The sequence below is a fragment of the Aptenodytes patagonicus genome, chromosome 13 (genome assembly GCF_965638725.1).
Source record: "Aptenodytes patagonicus chromosome 13, bAptPat1.pri.cur, whole genome shotgun sequence".
NCBI lineage: Eukaryota > Metazoa > Chordata > Aves > Sphenisciformes > Spheniscidae > Aptenodytes > Aptenodytes patagonicus.
The window spans coordinates 15,261,786-15,278,638 of record NC_134961.1 but is presented as its reverse complement, the minus strand read 5'-3'; the positions used below and the strand labels follow the sequence as shown (position 1 = coordinate 15,278,638).

The 16,853-nt window shown below is 42.0% G+C and overlaps 1 protein-coding gene across 9 annotated transcripts in view; it reads left to right on the top strand.

Moving 5' to 3' along the window:
* Positions 1-1,519: 1,519 nt before the first annotated feature.
* Positions 1,520-16,853, top strand: part of CPPED1 (calcineurin like phosphoesterase domain containing 1) — a 52,199-nt gene continuing 36,865 nt past the window's right edge. For 3 of the 9 annotated variants that reach the window (XM_076351107.1, XM_076351109.1, XM_076351108.1), the window contains exons 1-2: positions 2,455-2,706; positions 11,725-11,943. In XM_076351107.1, the coding sequence (XP_076207222.1) occupies positions 2,592-2,706; positions 11,725-11,943 (334 nt within the window). In that variant the 5' untranslated portion in view covers positions 2,455-2,591. Of the gene's footprint in view, positions 1,649-2,452; positions 2,707-4,635; positions 4,728-9,129; positions 9,198-11,724; positions 11,944-16,853 lie in introns of those variants that run through there. The other 6 variants (XM_076351102.1, XM_076351104.1, XM_076351103.1 and 3 more) reach the window with 6 other exon arrangements.

Genomic DNA, 16,853 nt, shown 5'->3' with positions numbered 1-16,853 from the left:
CAAAACTACAGTATGCTGTCTTGCCAGAACAGTGATGTTCTCTCTACATTTTTTGGCCTGATCTTGATTGTATTTCACTTGCAAAATTAATCCTGAGTTTAGCTGAAGTCATGCAGCAGTCATATATCCTGGTATGTGACTGCTCAGCCCTATTAAGCAGATGAGAAGAAAATGGAAGAGAAACAGAAAAGGTCAAAAATCTCTTTGGATCATTCAGCCAATTGCTCTTATATTAGCATGAGTGGTTCCAGCATTAGACCATGATAACCTGTTCCTATGATGGTGCTAGGATATTTAGATAGGCTGCACCTGAGAGTCAAAAATGCACTTTAGTAGTTATTTGCTTAATGTACCAACTGCTGCCTCATAAAGAGGGGAATTGACAGAAACAACTTAATAAAAAAGACTTCCTCTAGCGCTTTCCATCTAATGATCATCAAGCAGTTTACAAGCAGGAATGAAACTTTTCATTTGTGGATAATACTACCCCCATTTTACAGATGGAAAAATAATCCAGCCATAAGAATGCATTTTAGTTGATAACAGGAACCTTACCTGGTGCTTCACTACAAGATTTCACAGATAAATAAAGAGGCACTCAGAACTCTGCATGTCACATGGTACAGAATAATGGGGTCCCGGCTGTTCGACCGGAAAATCACAACCGTATTATTCTTCCTGTATTGCTAGGTCAAAAAGGGACTCCAGTCCAGAAAAGATTAAGAAAACATTGCCTTGCAAGGGTTACCCATGTATTTCAGTTATTACCTGACTGTGTAGGCTGGTGCTGAGAAAAATGGAAGCCACGTGGGCTGTGGTAGCTGCCCACCATGCTACCCGCAGCCATGGGCAAGGCTCACGGGCAAGGCAGGGCCGGGCTGGAGGCACCCGGGCTGAGGTCAGTGAGAGCAGGTGGTGGGGTCTGAGAGACACTGTGCCTTCACTTTTTTCATGTAACCTGCTTTGTTTTTCATTTTTAAAGAGCAGTTGATGGTGATGTCTGACTTTGTGAGTGCAATTAACGCTAAGAGGAAATCTGACCTGGAAAGCATCCCTTCAAGGTAGAGAGGAAGACTGCCAATGCTTTTAGATGACATCGGTTTACTTCAGTTCACAGGTTAGGAAAAAGTTGAAAATGAAGGAAATCTATTACTTCTTTTATTATGATTCATTTAAAAGCCAGCGCATCTTTGGAGCAGGTTCCACTCCCAGAGGCTGCGCTCTCACCGCAGGCCAGCCCGCCCGCAGCCGCCATGTCGCCGCGCCACCCGCACCGGCCCCCGCCGCCTCCCGAACATGGCGGCGCCGGGGAGCCACCTCGCAGTACGCCCCCCTCCCGGGGCCGTGCCCCCGCCTCTCTCCCAGGGGAGCCGCTCCCTCCGTAGCTGCCCAACCACACTCCCTGCCAACCGCCTTGCTCAGGCGGACCTCCCCCTGCGCGCCAGCGCGGCCCGCTACCGGGCCCCCAGCGGGGCTTCTCCCGCCCGCGCCCAGGCACCGCCCCCGGCGGAGGCGGCACCGCCCCCTCGCCGGCCCGGGGCCAGGCGGCGGCTGTCGGCAGCGGCCGCACGGTGGGCGGGAGATATGGCGGCGGAGGGGGACGCGTTTCTGAGAGCCCGGGGCAGGACTCTGACCGCCTTCCGCCAAGGTACGCGCCGCGGGGCCCGCGTCGAGGCGGGAGCGCCTGGCGGAACCTCGGCATAAGGCTTGCGGGTTCCGGCGGGCTCTCTTCCCCGCCGCGCAGCCGGGCGGGTGGTGCGGGAGGGGCGTGCGGAGGGGAGGCCCGGGGTTTTCCCCGGCGGCAGCGGGAGGAGCGCTTACTGCCGGGGAGGGGGAGACGCGGGGCAGGCGCTCGGAGGGACTGGGACAGGGCCCTGGGCCGTCTACCGGCGCCAGGACGCCCGTGATAGGGAGCCCCCTGCTCGGGGGAGCAGGCGGCACTCGGCGTGCGGCTGCCGGGCGGCGGGGGCTCGGCTGAACGCGGAGCTGTGGCAGCGCGGTGCCCCCCTGCTGTGCCGCGGCGCGCCTGAAGCCTCCGGAGTTTGTTACCACGTTAGCTGGGGAGCAGATGCGCGTTGAAGCGTTTGTCCCCGCGGTCCTGCCCGCTGCCCGTCCGCAGCCAGGGTGGACCGTGGAGAAGATACCAGCGGTGTCCAACGCCAGATTCGTTTTAAAGTGCTTGTCAGTGCTGCTAAACCTGATCTCCATAGCTTGTGAAACTGTTGGTGCCAGCACTATGCTATCATGTGTTTGTACCTATAGAGCTGACCTACCAGGTTACAGGTAGCTCACTGTTTATGTTACTTAAATGAAAGGCAGGCATACCGTAATGGATGCAGCTGGCTAAGATCCTAGTTTCTTCGAGGTGCTTCAGCCTCTCTCGGGGTGGAGGTCAGCAGCAAGTTCCTCCCCTAGCACTTCTACACTGTGCAGAGGCAGTACTGTTAACCCCCTCGGCTGGTAGTGCCTGAGTGTAAGTCAGCTCCATAGGAGACATGCTTCTAGACTTACCTCCTCCCAGGTGAATAAGGTAGCGAGGCCACTGCCAAGCCAAAGATGGCTGCCAAGCCAAAGATGGCAGCCACCTGCTGATGGCTGGTTCTTGTCTTGTGGCTGGACAAACAGAGGAGTATGTTGAACATCTACATGTATGTCACCTGTTTGTAAAATTCTCCCAAGGATGGAGGTTCTGCGGTGTGGTTTCAGGTGCGTAACTAGCTCTGTGCTAAGAAATCTTTTTTTATTGCTACACATGGAAGGTATTTTATTTCCTCGTATTTGTTTATAAATTATAAATTGTATTGGTTTGGTGAGGTGGGCAAAGCTATTCAATCCCAACAATTTTGTGGTATTTTCTTGGGTTTCACTGGAAATATTTGGCTTTGCTTGTTGCCAAATAAAGAAGAATCACCAACTCTGAGCATGCGAAGTATATGTATACAGTCATTCTGGCAACCTATTAATTGCAGATGGTGTCGTCGGTTTGGAACAGAATGCCTAGCATTTGTTGAGGAGACAGATGGCAGACAAGCCATCTAGTTATATCAACTGTTGTGGTGGGTTGACCGTGGCTGGAAGCCAGGTGCCCACCAAAGCTGCTCTATCGCTCCCCTCCGCAGCTGGACAGGGGAGAGAAAATATAATGAAAGGCTTGTGGGTCGAGATAAGGATAGGGAGAGATCACTCAGCAATTACTGTCATGAGCAAAACAGACTTGACTTGGGGAAATTAATTTATTACCAATCAAATCAGAGTAGGGTAATGAGAAATAACACTAAATCTTAAAACACCTTCCCCCCACCCCTCCCTTCTTCCCAGGTTTAACTTCACTCCTGATTTTTCTCTACTACCTCCTCCCGAGCAGTACAGGGGGATGGGGAATGGGGGTTGCAGTCAGTTGATCATACATTGTTTCTACTGCTCCTTCCTCCTCAGGGGGAGGACTCCTCACACCCTTCCCGTGCTCCAGCGTGGAGCCCTTCCCATGGGAGACAGTCCTCTATGAACTTCTCCAATGTGAGTCCTTCCCACAGGCTGCACTTCTTCACAAACTGCTCCAGCGTGGGTCCTTACCACGGGGTGCAGTCCTTCAGGAACAGACTGCTCCAGCGTGGGTCCCCCACAGGGTCACAAGACCTGCCAGCAAACCTGCTCCAGCGTGGGCTCCTCTCTACGCAGGTACACAGGTCCTGCCAGGACCCTGCTCCAGCACGGGCTTACCACGGGGCCGCAGTCTCCTTTGTGTATCCACCTTCTCCAGCATGGGGTCCTCCACAGGCTGCAGGTGGATATCTGCTCCACTGTGGACCTCCAAGGGCTGCAGGGGGACAGCCTGCCTCACCATGGTCTTCACCATGGACTGCGGGGGAATCTCTGCTCCAGTGCCTGGAGCACCTCCTCCCCCTCCTTCTTCACTGACCTTGGTGTCTGCAGAGTTGTTTCTCTCACATATTCTCACTCCTCTCTCCAGCTGCAATTGTGCAGGTTTCTTTTGCCCTCCCCCCTTCTTAAATACGTTATCCCAGCCGTGCTACCACCGTCGCTGATGGGCTCTGCCTTGGCCAGCGGCAGGTCCATCTTGGAGCTGGCTGGCATTGGCTCTATCGGACACAGGGGAAGCTTCTAGCAGCTTCTCACAGAAGCCACCCCTGTAGCCCCCCCACTACCCAAACCTTGCCACGCAAACCCAATACAACCGTATACTGAAACTAACAAAAGGAGTGTTCAACAGCAGTGTAAAAATTTCTGAACAAAAGCTTTATCTAAGTGCTTCTTGAAAATTGCCTTAAACATGGAAGAAGAAAAATGTGATTTGGGTATCTGTTTTCCAGGTGTGTTTCTTTCTCCTGAAGTGTCCTTGTTTGGTATTCTTAAATACTAATTAAGACTTTTCTTACTGACTGGTTGTTTTTAGTCTTGTTCAGGACTTTATAGGCTATCATACTCCAGCTACCATCTTCGGATACAGTGTTTCTTTGTCAATAATTTACTTAGCTCTTTCTTAAGAGACTAAAGTTCAACACAACCTTTTAATAAGTAAATGATTGGAAAAAAAACAGAACCAAGGGCTGATAAAACTGAGGCAAAGTTTCTTGCAGTTTAAGATGAAGATCAGTTATCGGTGTTTTGTTGTTTTCCTTGGTCTTTAGGTTTCACTCCTAAACACTGTAGGTGTGATACTGGCCTTCTTCCTGCTCCTCTGGTGCAGAGGCAGTTTTAAGCAAGAGGTAACTCCCCAGGGGTTAGCTGGTTTTTACTTTTGAATTATTCTGTGGATGCCACCTAATCTGAGTGGTTTGTTATTGTTCATGTCTATTTGTTGAATCATCTACTGGTATTTAGATTTGAGACAGATCTGAGGCACTGTTTGTAAGGAAGAATTCTGGCATTAGAACTTCACAAGTTCCTCCACAATAAATGTGGGTACAAAAATTTATATTGTTTTTCTGCTCTGCCTTTATATTTGGGTGCATCTTGCATGTCTGGAACATCTGTTAGCCTTAGTGAGTGTCTGGCAGGCTACCGGCTACCTGCTCCTAATGCCTCTAAAAAGGGCTTTATTAGTTTTCAGGTTTATGCTATTTCCAATTGTTCTTCTTTTTTTTTTTTTTTAGCTTGACTTCTTGTACTTTTGTATCTAACCTTCCAATGTATAAAATCTTTCCTGTTTTTTTCATTTGGATGCTTTAGCTTTTTGAAGGATGCTGTCCTGCTCTTACTAGCATCCTTATGGATGCTGTTTATGTTGTTTAGTCAGTCTGGATTCTTTCTGAAGTTCTTAGTAAATGCTGTGCATATGGTCTGAGCCTCTGGGATAGTGTCTTTGAATAGTTTCCATGCTGCTTTCAAGGATTATTTGCACTTTTTAAAAGCATCGTAATTACGTATAGTTCACCTTCCTTTGAAATTAAATACAACCGCAGTTGATTTCTTATTTTTTCTTGCTTTCACATGAGTGTTGGATCTTGGCACATTATGATACTGTTCTAGAGCTCTTCAACAGTAATATTTTTGAGCGCTGATCAGAACTGCTTCCCAGCTAGCATATTCCATTCCCAATACTGTCTCCAGCTCTCATACGAATTAGGCAAATTTTTACGTGGGTTTTGAGCGACTTTCTGTGACTTCACCTTGTCATTATGCAAGCCACCCCCCTTCACACCTACAGTCTTCGGCTGTAAAGTTTCTGTAATAAGTTTACATGTTAAATTTGGGGGTGGGCATAAAGGCATGACTAGAGTTTTAGCATTCTGTAGCCCTCAGTACAAATAAACTGTATCTGAGGGGGCATTTTCTACCTTGATAGTTACCTAAGAAGTTTAAAAGTATATCTTTTAAAAATAGTAGCACTACTGAATTTATTTGAGAAACTATATTCTGTTAGCGTTTCTACTAACATTATCTCTGTAGTTTAGACTCACTGTACATCATTTCTACAATAATTACTCTTTTAAAGGGTTTTATTTTCTCTCTGAAAAATGTATTTTGGTACCTGTTTTGAAGGTTTTTTTCCCTGATGCATAAAATTGCGCCTTCCATAATAGGTTGCCTTGGTCATTCAGCAGAACCCTCAATAGTCATATCTTTGGTAGTCTCTCAAGTACACATAGAAAATATAGCTGCAAGGAATGCATATTTCATTAGATTGAAATCTTTTTGTATTTGGACATACAGACAATAACAATGGTGGTTTTGAAGCCATAATAATTGATAATGTTTTAATATTAAACAAGGAATTATTAAGGATTTAGTGCAAGTCCTTTATTGTTTTTTAAGCTATTGCAGTACTGAGAGGAATGAAAACAAATTCCTTTAAAGGTAAACTGCAAAACAATTGCAAGGGAAAAGTTTTTGCCTATTGTATTGTTTATGATGTACAAATACTGCCTTCACTTAAAAGATTCCATTTTCCTTCTTGCCTATAGCTTCTTTAGAAAACCAAGGTTGTGCTTCTTGTCCAATTTATTTAGAAAAAGAGTCACAGGCACACTTTGTAGGCAGAGACAGCTCAGCACAGGGAACCATGTACCTATTTCTGCTATTTTGTGATCTTTCAGAGAAGTGAAATTTATTCCCCTGGCAAACCCAACATGAGAATGAGGGGGTTTTTTGTTTATTACTGCCCATGGTATACTGAGCAAGGACTAGGCGTGTGTCCATGTCCATTCTCCTCTGAGACAATTGTGTCTATAGAGAGACTATGGACAGGAGTAACTTTTCCTAACTGATTTGTTTCCATGAAACGACGTAGAGTGTAGGGGAAGAAGAAAACCAATGTACTGTTGAAACCAACCAATGTACTTTTAAAAAAATCCCATCAGGGAAGTACTGGAAGTCCCATCAGTACTATGTGACTGTCAGAGGCCAGCTTGCAGTGGTTTATATGAGCAATTTCTATATATGTGTGTTTGTGATCCTTGGAGAGGGGTGAAGAAAAGGGAGGAGAAATTAGGAAAAGCAAAAGGGGAAGAAATAAAGGCACGGCAAGATTGTCCTCTAGAAATGGTGAGGTTTGGCTTAAATCCCACCTAGGTCCTTGAAGTGTCTTTTTGTGTGTGATCACAATACATGGCTGAGGTTTTCGCTTGGGAATTGCTACTGACTACTTTGGTCCTTCACAGAATTAATCCTTAGATAAAATTAAAAGCTGGCACCATTTTTCAGCCTATGCTACTAAAAATACATTGCATTGATCCTGTACCACGGAGGTACTTTGGCATGCACGGGAGCAGAAAAAGAGTGGGAAGCTATCGAAACTGAGGCATAACACATGTTCTGAAGTTGGACTTCTTCCGTGGCGATCAGCTGTGCAGCTCTTAAGGAGGCCTGGGAAGAAAACAGATTTGGAATAGGAGTTTTGTGTGGCTCAATGTGTAACAGCAGCTCCACAGACATTATTTGTCCTTCAGGAAATCTGCTGACTTTTGTCTGGCGTTTGCGTTCTCTTATTGCTGTGGTAAACTCAGAAAGTTGCAAACAGCATCTATGCTCATAGGGATGAAGAGCCAATTTGCAGGGGCTGTGCTCAATTTTGCGATGCAGGGGAGAAGGCAGAAAAAATTGTTTCTTAATTGAATCCTAATCTTCTATTGCTTTACCTAGCATGCACTTTGTCTAATACAACTACATAGCTCATCTAAAGGCTTGAAAATTGAAACTCCTAGAGAGAAGGATGCCTTTGATGTAATTTCCATAAAAGTTGTTGCTTGCTACGTTTGAAGGGAATAAAGCAACTGTACATGCTATTTAATTGAAACCTTATGGAGTAACATCTAGGACCTGGATCATGACTAAATGATCACTGCAAAAACAGCTGTTCCCCCTCCCACCACTTGTGCCCAATACTGTTTGTTACTAACCCTCTGCCAGACTGTGGCATTCCCCTAGCATAGCAACAGAATTATTTGGCTGAGCACTCTTGTGATTCAGTGCAAAGTCCAAAAGAATGGTTCAAACAATTTTTTTGTGGTCCCTGACTTACTGCTTAAGCAGAAAAAGTTCATTTGCATGGCCTACAGTACCTGTTCTGCTTGAGGGTGCTAACAAGCAGCTGGTGAGGGAGAGAAGTAGGGTACAGAACTTTTGTTAATAATTATCTGAACACAGTCTATTGATAAATCATTTAATTGTTAGGCAAAAGACTTCTGGATCCATCTATGATAGTGGAAGATGCTTTTACTTCCTGTTTCTCATTGCTACCCTCTTAGCATACAGGTCTGTTGAAAGAGTCCTCATGCAGGTGTGCTTCTGGAGTTTTAAGCAAAATTAGCCAAATTGCACTAGTTGCAACACTTTAAACTTTAGCTGGACTGATGTTATGCCTTGCACAGATAAGGAAAAACTTGCATGAACTCCTCTGCAGACAAACCAGTGAGGGCAATTAAGAGTTATTTCCTGGATGAGCTGAATTCAGAACAGGCTTAAGAGTTGGTGCAAGTTTGCACCAGTGGTGGTGTACCAATACAACTCTCTTCATAATATTCTGCTTTTATTTATAGTACTTTATAGTAATTGAAACACATTCCTGATAAACAAAAACTTAAGTTGTAAGTTTAAACTGAGTGTCCATATATTATTTTGTTCCCATATACTCTTTTGTTTTGTGGGGAACAAAATCGGTAAGTACCACTTGATAAGTAATAAGTTAATGGAATTTGGTTTAAGTACTAGGTTTATTTGTTTTTAAATAGGGTTTCTAGTTGGAGTGATGAAATAACAAGGCAAAGGTAGAAAATATTTACTCAACCGTACTGTTATTTTTTTAACTATTTGATAAATTATCAAATACCACAAAAATAGCTGTTGACTGAATTATTTGACTAAGACCAGTTAATTAAACTAACATTTTAAGTAAATGTTATTTATGTAGCCCTGATTCCTGGATCTTTTCTGTTGTCCTTGCTTTGCTTTCTTCATTTTATCTTTTTCTCTCCTACTGGAGAATATAGCATATACCTCTTCATCGTTTTCAGGTCCTTTCTCTTTTCACCTCCTATCTCTTTCCTTTTCTCCCCACTCTTCTTCACCTCCACCCCTGCATCTTCTGTTTCTCCTTTCTTCTGCCACTTCTTGATTCTGTCTGTGTACTGAACTTGTCTTTTCAAATTCATCTTATCAGTGTCTCTCTCTCTGCCTCACATGACCGTCACTCACCCACTCAAAGCAGAGCATCTGTGCACAGACTTGGAAACATTCAGGTACTTAAAACCTAGAGAGCTACTGTATTGGCATGAATATATCCATGAAGCATATATTAGAATAGCCCCCGGTCTGGCCTTGTAACTTGTTTTGCATCAAGTCTGCATGCTCCCTGACAGTGCATCGCCTGCTTGCCAAACTTCTCTCTGTTGAAGCATTGTATGTGAAGCTCCTTGTTACCTGGGACCTGGTCCAATCCTACTGCCTGTGCCAGCCAGCCTGCCTGACAGCTACCTGGCCTGCTGCAGGTGCTCCAGCTGCCTTTGGCCACCAGACTCCATCCCTGGGGCTCTGGAAAGGGAAACACAGTATGTCTTTTCAAACAAAGACTAGCTGTTTTTTCTAAGTATTTCCTGTAAAACTAAACAGTTGTCTCTATATTTTACTTAGGCTACTATGGTAAAAATTATTGGCTTCAGATTAATCAATACAAAACAAGTAGATTTTGCTCAGCATTGATTATCAATACTGTCTACCGAGTTGCTGGAAAAGGGACAGGTGTGAAAAATCTGCCATGTTGTTCAAAGATTTGAGCTTTTTTCCCATTTAATGAGTTTGAGGATTGTGCCACTCTTCCAAAACAAGTTCCTGTTTGAGACTTTCCCTTTTTTCAGTTTTATTTTGTATAGGTCATAAAGGATAACCATAAAGGCTTTTTTCTATAGCTTTCCACTTATAAAAACTATAAGTTGATTTTTCTGCACAAACAATGCCTTTGATGCAGCATGTGAGCTGTTTTTTATGGCAGTCATATTTTGCCATGCAAAACATAAAATAAAAACCTAAATTACTTTGTGTCATTCAGCTGGTTTCATAAGGCTTCAATTGCAAATTCATGGATAGATGGATCATTTCACTTCTCTGAATAAGTTATGTAATTGGAAAAGTTAATTTCATTTCAGAATTAAAAGCTAATGAATGGCTAGAAGTTTCTATCTATGAAATATATGATTATTATTTAGAACAAGGCAATGCTGGTATGAATTAACAGACAATGTTAACAGACTATAAATAATTTTGTTTAGAAATTAAATGTCACTTTAACTAAAATGTAGAAGCTTGCATTTGGCAAAATGATTTGATGCCATAGCAACAGATGACAATTACAAGCAGCTTTCAGGAGTTGCCCACATTCCTTTTCCCCCGCCCGAGCCTATCCATATCCATGGTGCAAGAGATGAACTCTGACCTTTGTTTTCTAACCTTCCTTGAAGAAACATATCCCTCTTCTTGCAAAGTAAGAAGCTCCAGTTCTAGATCACTTGACCTAAAGTAAATCCACGCAGTGGACATGCTACTTGCTTATGTACTGTTATTGGAAAATCAGTTTTGCCTCAAACTGTATTTCAGATCAGACTGACATAATATGGGAGTATATTTATGGATTATATTTTAATTTGAAATAATTTGCTGTATTTTTTTTTTTAGATTCAACTGTAGATTGAGGTGGTCAGTGAGTTTTTAACAGTTTAAATGCTGTTTAAAAAAACCCCAATAACACTAAATGTATTAAGCCAAATACAGCTGTCAAAACTGAAATATTCAGGTTGCAAATTGATGCATTCAGACAGCTGGAGAAACCACAGTGTACTCGTGTTTGTACTTTAATTCCAACTTGAGTTGGAACATGAGTTGAGACATAAGTCTAGGAAACAGGATACCCATTTTTGTTTTTAATTTGTAGCCAACTGTTGCTTTATTTGCCCAGTGCTGAGATATTTTTTTTCTTAATGTGCTTGTAGTCTTATGTATCATGCTTCTTTTGTGGTACTTGTTATTATAGTATCAGAGAAACAAGTATACAAGAAAATTGTAGCAGTACAAATTCTGTTGTACCCTCCGTCTGCCCTAACTCTACCAATGGAAATTTGCTTCTGAGTTCTCACCTCTTTATCATAGGTCTCGGGAGCTATTCTGGCAGTTCTAAATTAGGATTTTCATTGTTGCTGCTAATTCTGACGTTGCTGGATTTTGTGTTTGCTGACCTTGGTCCTGTTGAGTGGCTTTAGTTCTAACTCCAAGGAATGTGCTACATCCAACTTCTCTCTAAAAGTATAAGAACAAAAAGCATTTAACGCCTTAATAATTTAAGGACAAGTCTATTGGAACCATAGAATGTGAAATGTGTTGTGTATGTTTTAACTTGTTAATTAAAGAAGCAATAATTGGAGTCTTAAAAGAATCAACTGAAATCTAACGTTACACGCTTCTGCTATGTTGTGGTCTTGTAATTTCCAGCACTATTTGCTGAATTCTTCACATACTTTTCCTCTAATCAGTTTGTAATCACCATGTGGTGTAATTAGATTAATATACTTTCATTTATTGCAGCTACCCATTAGAGGAAAATTTTGTACTTCTGCCTTTATATTTGTCCTATATGAATGAATACAGAATTCTGTACTTTCATTAAAGTGGCCTCAACTTACTTAGGTGAAGAGCAACCAATTTAATGATGCATGGAAGCTTTCATTCTCTTTATAAGTTTCTCTAGTCCTTAACTTCTTTTTTCCCCCCTCTTCTTAGATGATGAGTACCAATGGAAGGGGCCCTTCTACTTCATCCAAGGAGCAGATCCTCAGTTTGGACTGATGAAAGCTTGGGCAATTGGAGACATTAACAATGGAGATGATGAATGGGGAGAAGAAATCAAATTAGTAGAGCAAGCGGTGCAGGCCATTAACAAACTAAATCCTAAACCCAAGTTCTTTGTGTTGTGCGGAGACCTTATCCATGGAATGCCAGGTAAGGCAATTAAAAGTGTAGAATGGGGATTGTAACTCCATTTTCTTTATATTTCATATTGGCACAAGGCTAATTTAATTTCCTTGACTTCATAATACTCTTTCATAGGATTTGGTATGCTACTGTTTTGGTGTTTGGGAAAAAAGTGTGCTTTGTAGATGATTCTTGAGACGTTATTCTGATTTCTTCATCTGACTTCCTGTATCATTCGTTTTAGGGGTGTACTTCTGTTAGTTAGTTGCTTTTTTTTCAGTGGGCCTGAAGAAATTTTCTTTGAAATAAAAGTCCTAAGAAGACACACATTAAAATTCTTTCTTCTAAACAAATTGCTTTGGGAAGACAAATAGGGACTCTTAACCATTGGGGAAAAACAACGCCAAGAAAAGAACAAAAAATAGTTATGGCTTTTTGAGTACCTAAAGTGGGTGAAGCTCAGAGAATTCTCTGGCTTTCTAATGCTTAATAAATTCAACTGCTTCAATATTTAAATTCTTAAAATGATAAAAGTCAGCAAATTCAAGTTTTAGCACTCTGTCCTGTTGCTGTGGGACTCAGATCAGTGTGTTTCTGTGTACAGTCAGAGGAAGAACAACAGACCATCTAGAAAGGTGGGTTACAAATTTTGACAGTTATAACTTTAAAACAGACTGGTATTTTAAGAAGATAAGTAGTCGTCTTGGAAGTGAATGAAAAAGTGATGTTACCAGTTGACAAATGGTCTCAAAAGCAGATCTAAACACGGTGTCTTACATTTCTTAGCCTTGATAAGAAGCAGAGGTGCAGACAGCCTTAGCTATGCAGCTGACAGCACAACAATCCACCAAGTGAGCTTGCAAATACAGAGTCCTGTGTGCTTTATGCTACGCTCTGCTTTACAGTTCACTTGCACCTGAGGTGGTGCTTCCCAGCTCTTGTATGTACAGGAAGGTTTTGAGCATGTTTGAGACCTTTCACTGATTCCTTTAGTGTCCCACAAAGGGGATTTTAAAACCTCAGCTGTCAAATTGACAAGTCAAATTGATTGACATTATTTATAGGCTACAGACTTTCTTTTGACCAGAACACAATTTTAGTTGATAGAGTGGGAAAGTGTAAAAACCAACAGCTTGATAGAATCTACTGTATAAAACCTCAGTAGCTTGATCATAATGTAAAGTCTGCCATTATGCAGTTCTTCTCTTGGTTTATGTTCTTCCATTAATTTTGGAAGTACAGGTTTGACCCAGAATCATAAAATAATCTCTTCCTAAGAATCATCTGGCCTTCCTATAGCAGAGTTTTAATAAGTATTTTGATTAGGACTTTTAATTTGTGTAAGTGTTCCAAATACGTTACCTTCAGTATCCCTTGTAAGAGGAAGAAAATTCAGGACAAATAATAGGTGTTCTACATCCTATTGAAAAGGATCTTTCACTCACAAATTTAAATAATCCAGGAAGCTAAGTTAGTTTCATTTTACCTGGATATTTCTCAAAGGCTGATAAAACAATGCAGAGTTCTGAGTACTTTTGTCTATATTGACTTTAAACAATGTTATTCTAAGGCTTTTCTGTTGATAGAGAGTAAGTGCCAACTACAGAGAGCCAGCAGTCTTCTGACTTCTACTGGGTACTGAATGGCTAGATACGGTAAATAAGTCTTGTGTGTGGAAGGTTTTATGTTTTTTTCCTAGTAATGGATCTCTGTAGTCATTATTATCCCTTTTACCAGCGTATGTCTCAGACTTCCGTAATATTTTAAATACAAACCTGTCAGGGTTTTGCAAAACGTTATCATATATTCATTTTGCTAACAAACATGTAAAAGAAACTGGACGGATTGTACTGCTGAGATCACTTACATTGTGTAATGTATGTGCTGTGCATTGTATAAATATTTGAAGCTGCCTAGTGCAATTTCCAAGAAACTGCAAGAAAGCAGCTCATTACTCGTTGATCTTAAGGGTCTTTTCCAGCCTAAGTGATTCTATGATTACCTCACTTGAGCCGCCATATTTTAATCCATCTAATAATTTCTTGTTGATTGAAATTATGTTCTTTAATACTTTGTAAGCCTGTGTTATCATGTAGTTATATAAAATAGTTAGAAATGTACTACTAATAGGAATTTTAGAATATTCAACTGGAACAATTACTTATTTCATTACTGTCTTTGTATTTATACAAGTGGCTTGCTGCGCCATGAGTTGGTAAACATATAAGTACAATTTTACAGTCAGCCATTTGTCTTTCTGTCTAAAGTGAGGAGAGAGAGAAAAGTGAATCGCTCTACGGTGCAGATACCTGTGGATTAGCACTCTGACTAGTTGCCTAGAAGGGCAGGGAGATGTGATACAGCAAGGGAGACAGAAATGGAGAGTCAGAAAAATACTTCACTGAAGATAAATCTAAATCTGTGTGTTTAAAAGAATTTGAAACAACGCTTTAGTTTAAACTGTATGAATGTCTATTTTGGAAGTGAAACACTAGGTTTTTCAAAGGATTTTTTCCTACCTTTTCTTCTTGATTACTTAGGTTCTGGAATAGAAACTCCTTCAAAACACAAAGAGTTAAAGAAACTTAAAGAAAAGATATTTTAAAGCAAGACAATGCACATCCTGTTTTAAAAATGTCTTATCAGGATACTTATTGACAATTTATTTGGTTTGGCTTGTTAATAGCTGTTACTGTATGAGACATTGCAAGACATTGGCATTAAGCAGCCAAGATGTTGGCCTTTATAAGAACTTATTTGCTGCATATTCTTTTATCAAAGTAGAAATCCTCTGACATTAGAAATTAAAACTTTCCACATTCCTTGCAGTGAAAGTTTTTGGAAAACTTAGAAATACTGCAGTCACGTTCTCAAGTTTTCTGCCGCATTCCATGCTCAACTCTAGGGATTGAGGTGACTTCCTTCTTATGGAGGAATGAATTCTTAAATTTCTTCTCTTACACGGGTATGTGTTTGAAGCGCTAGTGTATTTCTGCAGCAGTTATGACTCAGATAAAAAGGAGGAGCCATTATATTCCACTGTCATATGGCACAAGTCTCTCTCCATTAATTCCAGTACTAATACTGTGCTTGAGATTTCACACTTCTTTACATAATCCATTTAAACAATTCTAACTTAAAGTGAAGACACAATGAGATAAAAAGCTGTCAGCAACTGATTGAACTCTTGAAAAAATTTTAGAAAGAGTTCCATTTCAAAATTATAAGAGTAATATTGAAATTTGCCAGCACTTTCATTATTTGTTACAACAAAAACTTGAAATTATAAGTCTTTCGGCAATACTACATTAATGAAAAAGAGCAAACAATCTAAGAATCTTTATAGCCAATAGCTTTTCAGATAATTTGAACATATAAATGTTTGTAGAATTGAAGACCAGTAGTAATATTTCTTTTCCTGGAGTAATTTAAGTAATTTAAGTAATTAAGCTGGACTTCAGCAAGGCCTTTGACACTGTCTCCCACAGCATTCTCCTAGAGAAGCTGGCGGCTCACGGCTTAGACAGGTGGACTCTGCGCTGGGTCAAAAACTGGCTGGATGGCCTGGCCCAGAGAGTTGTGGTGAATGGAGTTACAACCAGTTGGCGGCCGGTCAAGAGCGGTGTTCCCCAGGGCTCAGTACTGGGGCCGGTCTTGTTCAATATCTTTATTGATGATCTGGATGAGGGGATTGAGTGCACCCTCAGTAAGTTTGCAGATGACACCAAGCTGGGCGGGAGTGTTGATCTGCTCGAGGGTAGGAAGGCTCTGCAGAGGGACCTGGACAGGCTGGATCGATGGGCCGAGGCCAACTGTATGAGGTTCAACAAGGCCAAGTGCCGGGTCCTGCACTTTGGCCACAACAACCCCATGCAGCGCTACAGGCTTGGGGAAGAGTGGCTGGAAAGCTGCCCAGCAGAGAAGGACCTGGGGGTGCTGGTCGACAGCCGGCTGAACATGAGCCGGCAGTGTGCCCAGGCGGCCAAGAAGGCCAATGGCATCCTGGCCTGTATCAGCAATAGTGTGGCCAGCAGGAGTAGGGAAGTGATCGTGCCCCTGTACTCGGCACTGGTGAGGCCGCACAGGCTCGAATACTGTGTTCAGTTTTGGGCCCCTCACTACAAGAAGGACGTTGAGGTGCTGGTGCGTGTCCAGAGAAGGGCAACGAGGCTGGTGAGGGGTCTGGAGAACAAGTCTTATGAGGAGCGGCTGAGGGAACTGGGACTGTTTAGTCTGGAGAAAAGGAGGCTGAGGGGAGACCTCATCGCTCTCTACAACTACCTGAAAGGAGGTTGTAGCGAGGTGGGTGTTGGTCTTTTCTCCGAAGTAACAAGTGATAGGACGAGAGGAAATGGCCTCAAGTTGCGCCAGGGGAGGTTTAGATTGGATGTAAGGAAAAATTTCTTTACTGAAAGAGTGGTGAAACATTGGAAGAGGCTGCCCAGGGAAGTGGTGGAGTCCCCATCCCTGGAGGTATTTAAAAGACGTGTAGATGAGGCGCTTAGGGACATGGTTTAGTGGGCATGGTGGTGTTGGGTTGACGGTTGGACTTGATGATCTTAGAGGTCTTTTCCAACCTCAATGATTCTATGATTCTAAGTATTTTCACTGTTTTAGCCAAGGATGTTTAGACCTACGTAATGCATGTCTGTAGTAGAATGGTACTGCAGTCATTTCATACTTCTCCACTGAGGAGTCTCTCCAAGAATAATTGCTGTGTCAATTCCCTTATCATCTTAGTTCAATGAAACGAAGGATTAAAAATTCAGTTTTTCAGTAGGCAAAAATCAGAAATGACATCAGACAAGACATTGATTTAAGTTTAACAATTATGAATTTGACTTGTACATGTATCTTATTTAATGTCTCAAATTGCCTTTTAAATCACTTCTGTGTATCAGCAATATTGAAACTGAAAACATCAGCATTAATGAAAG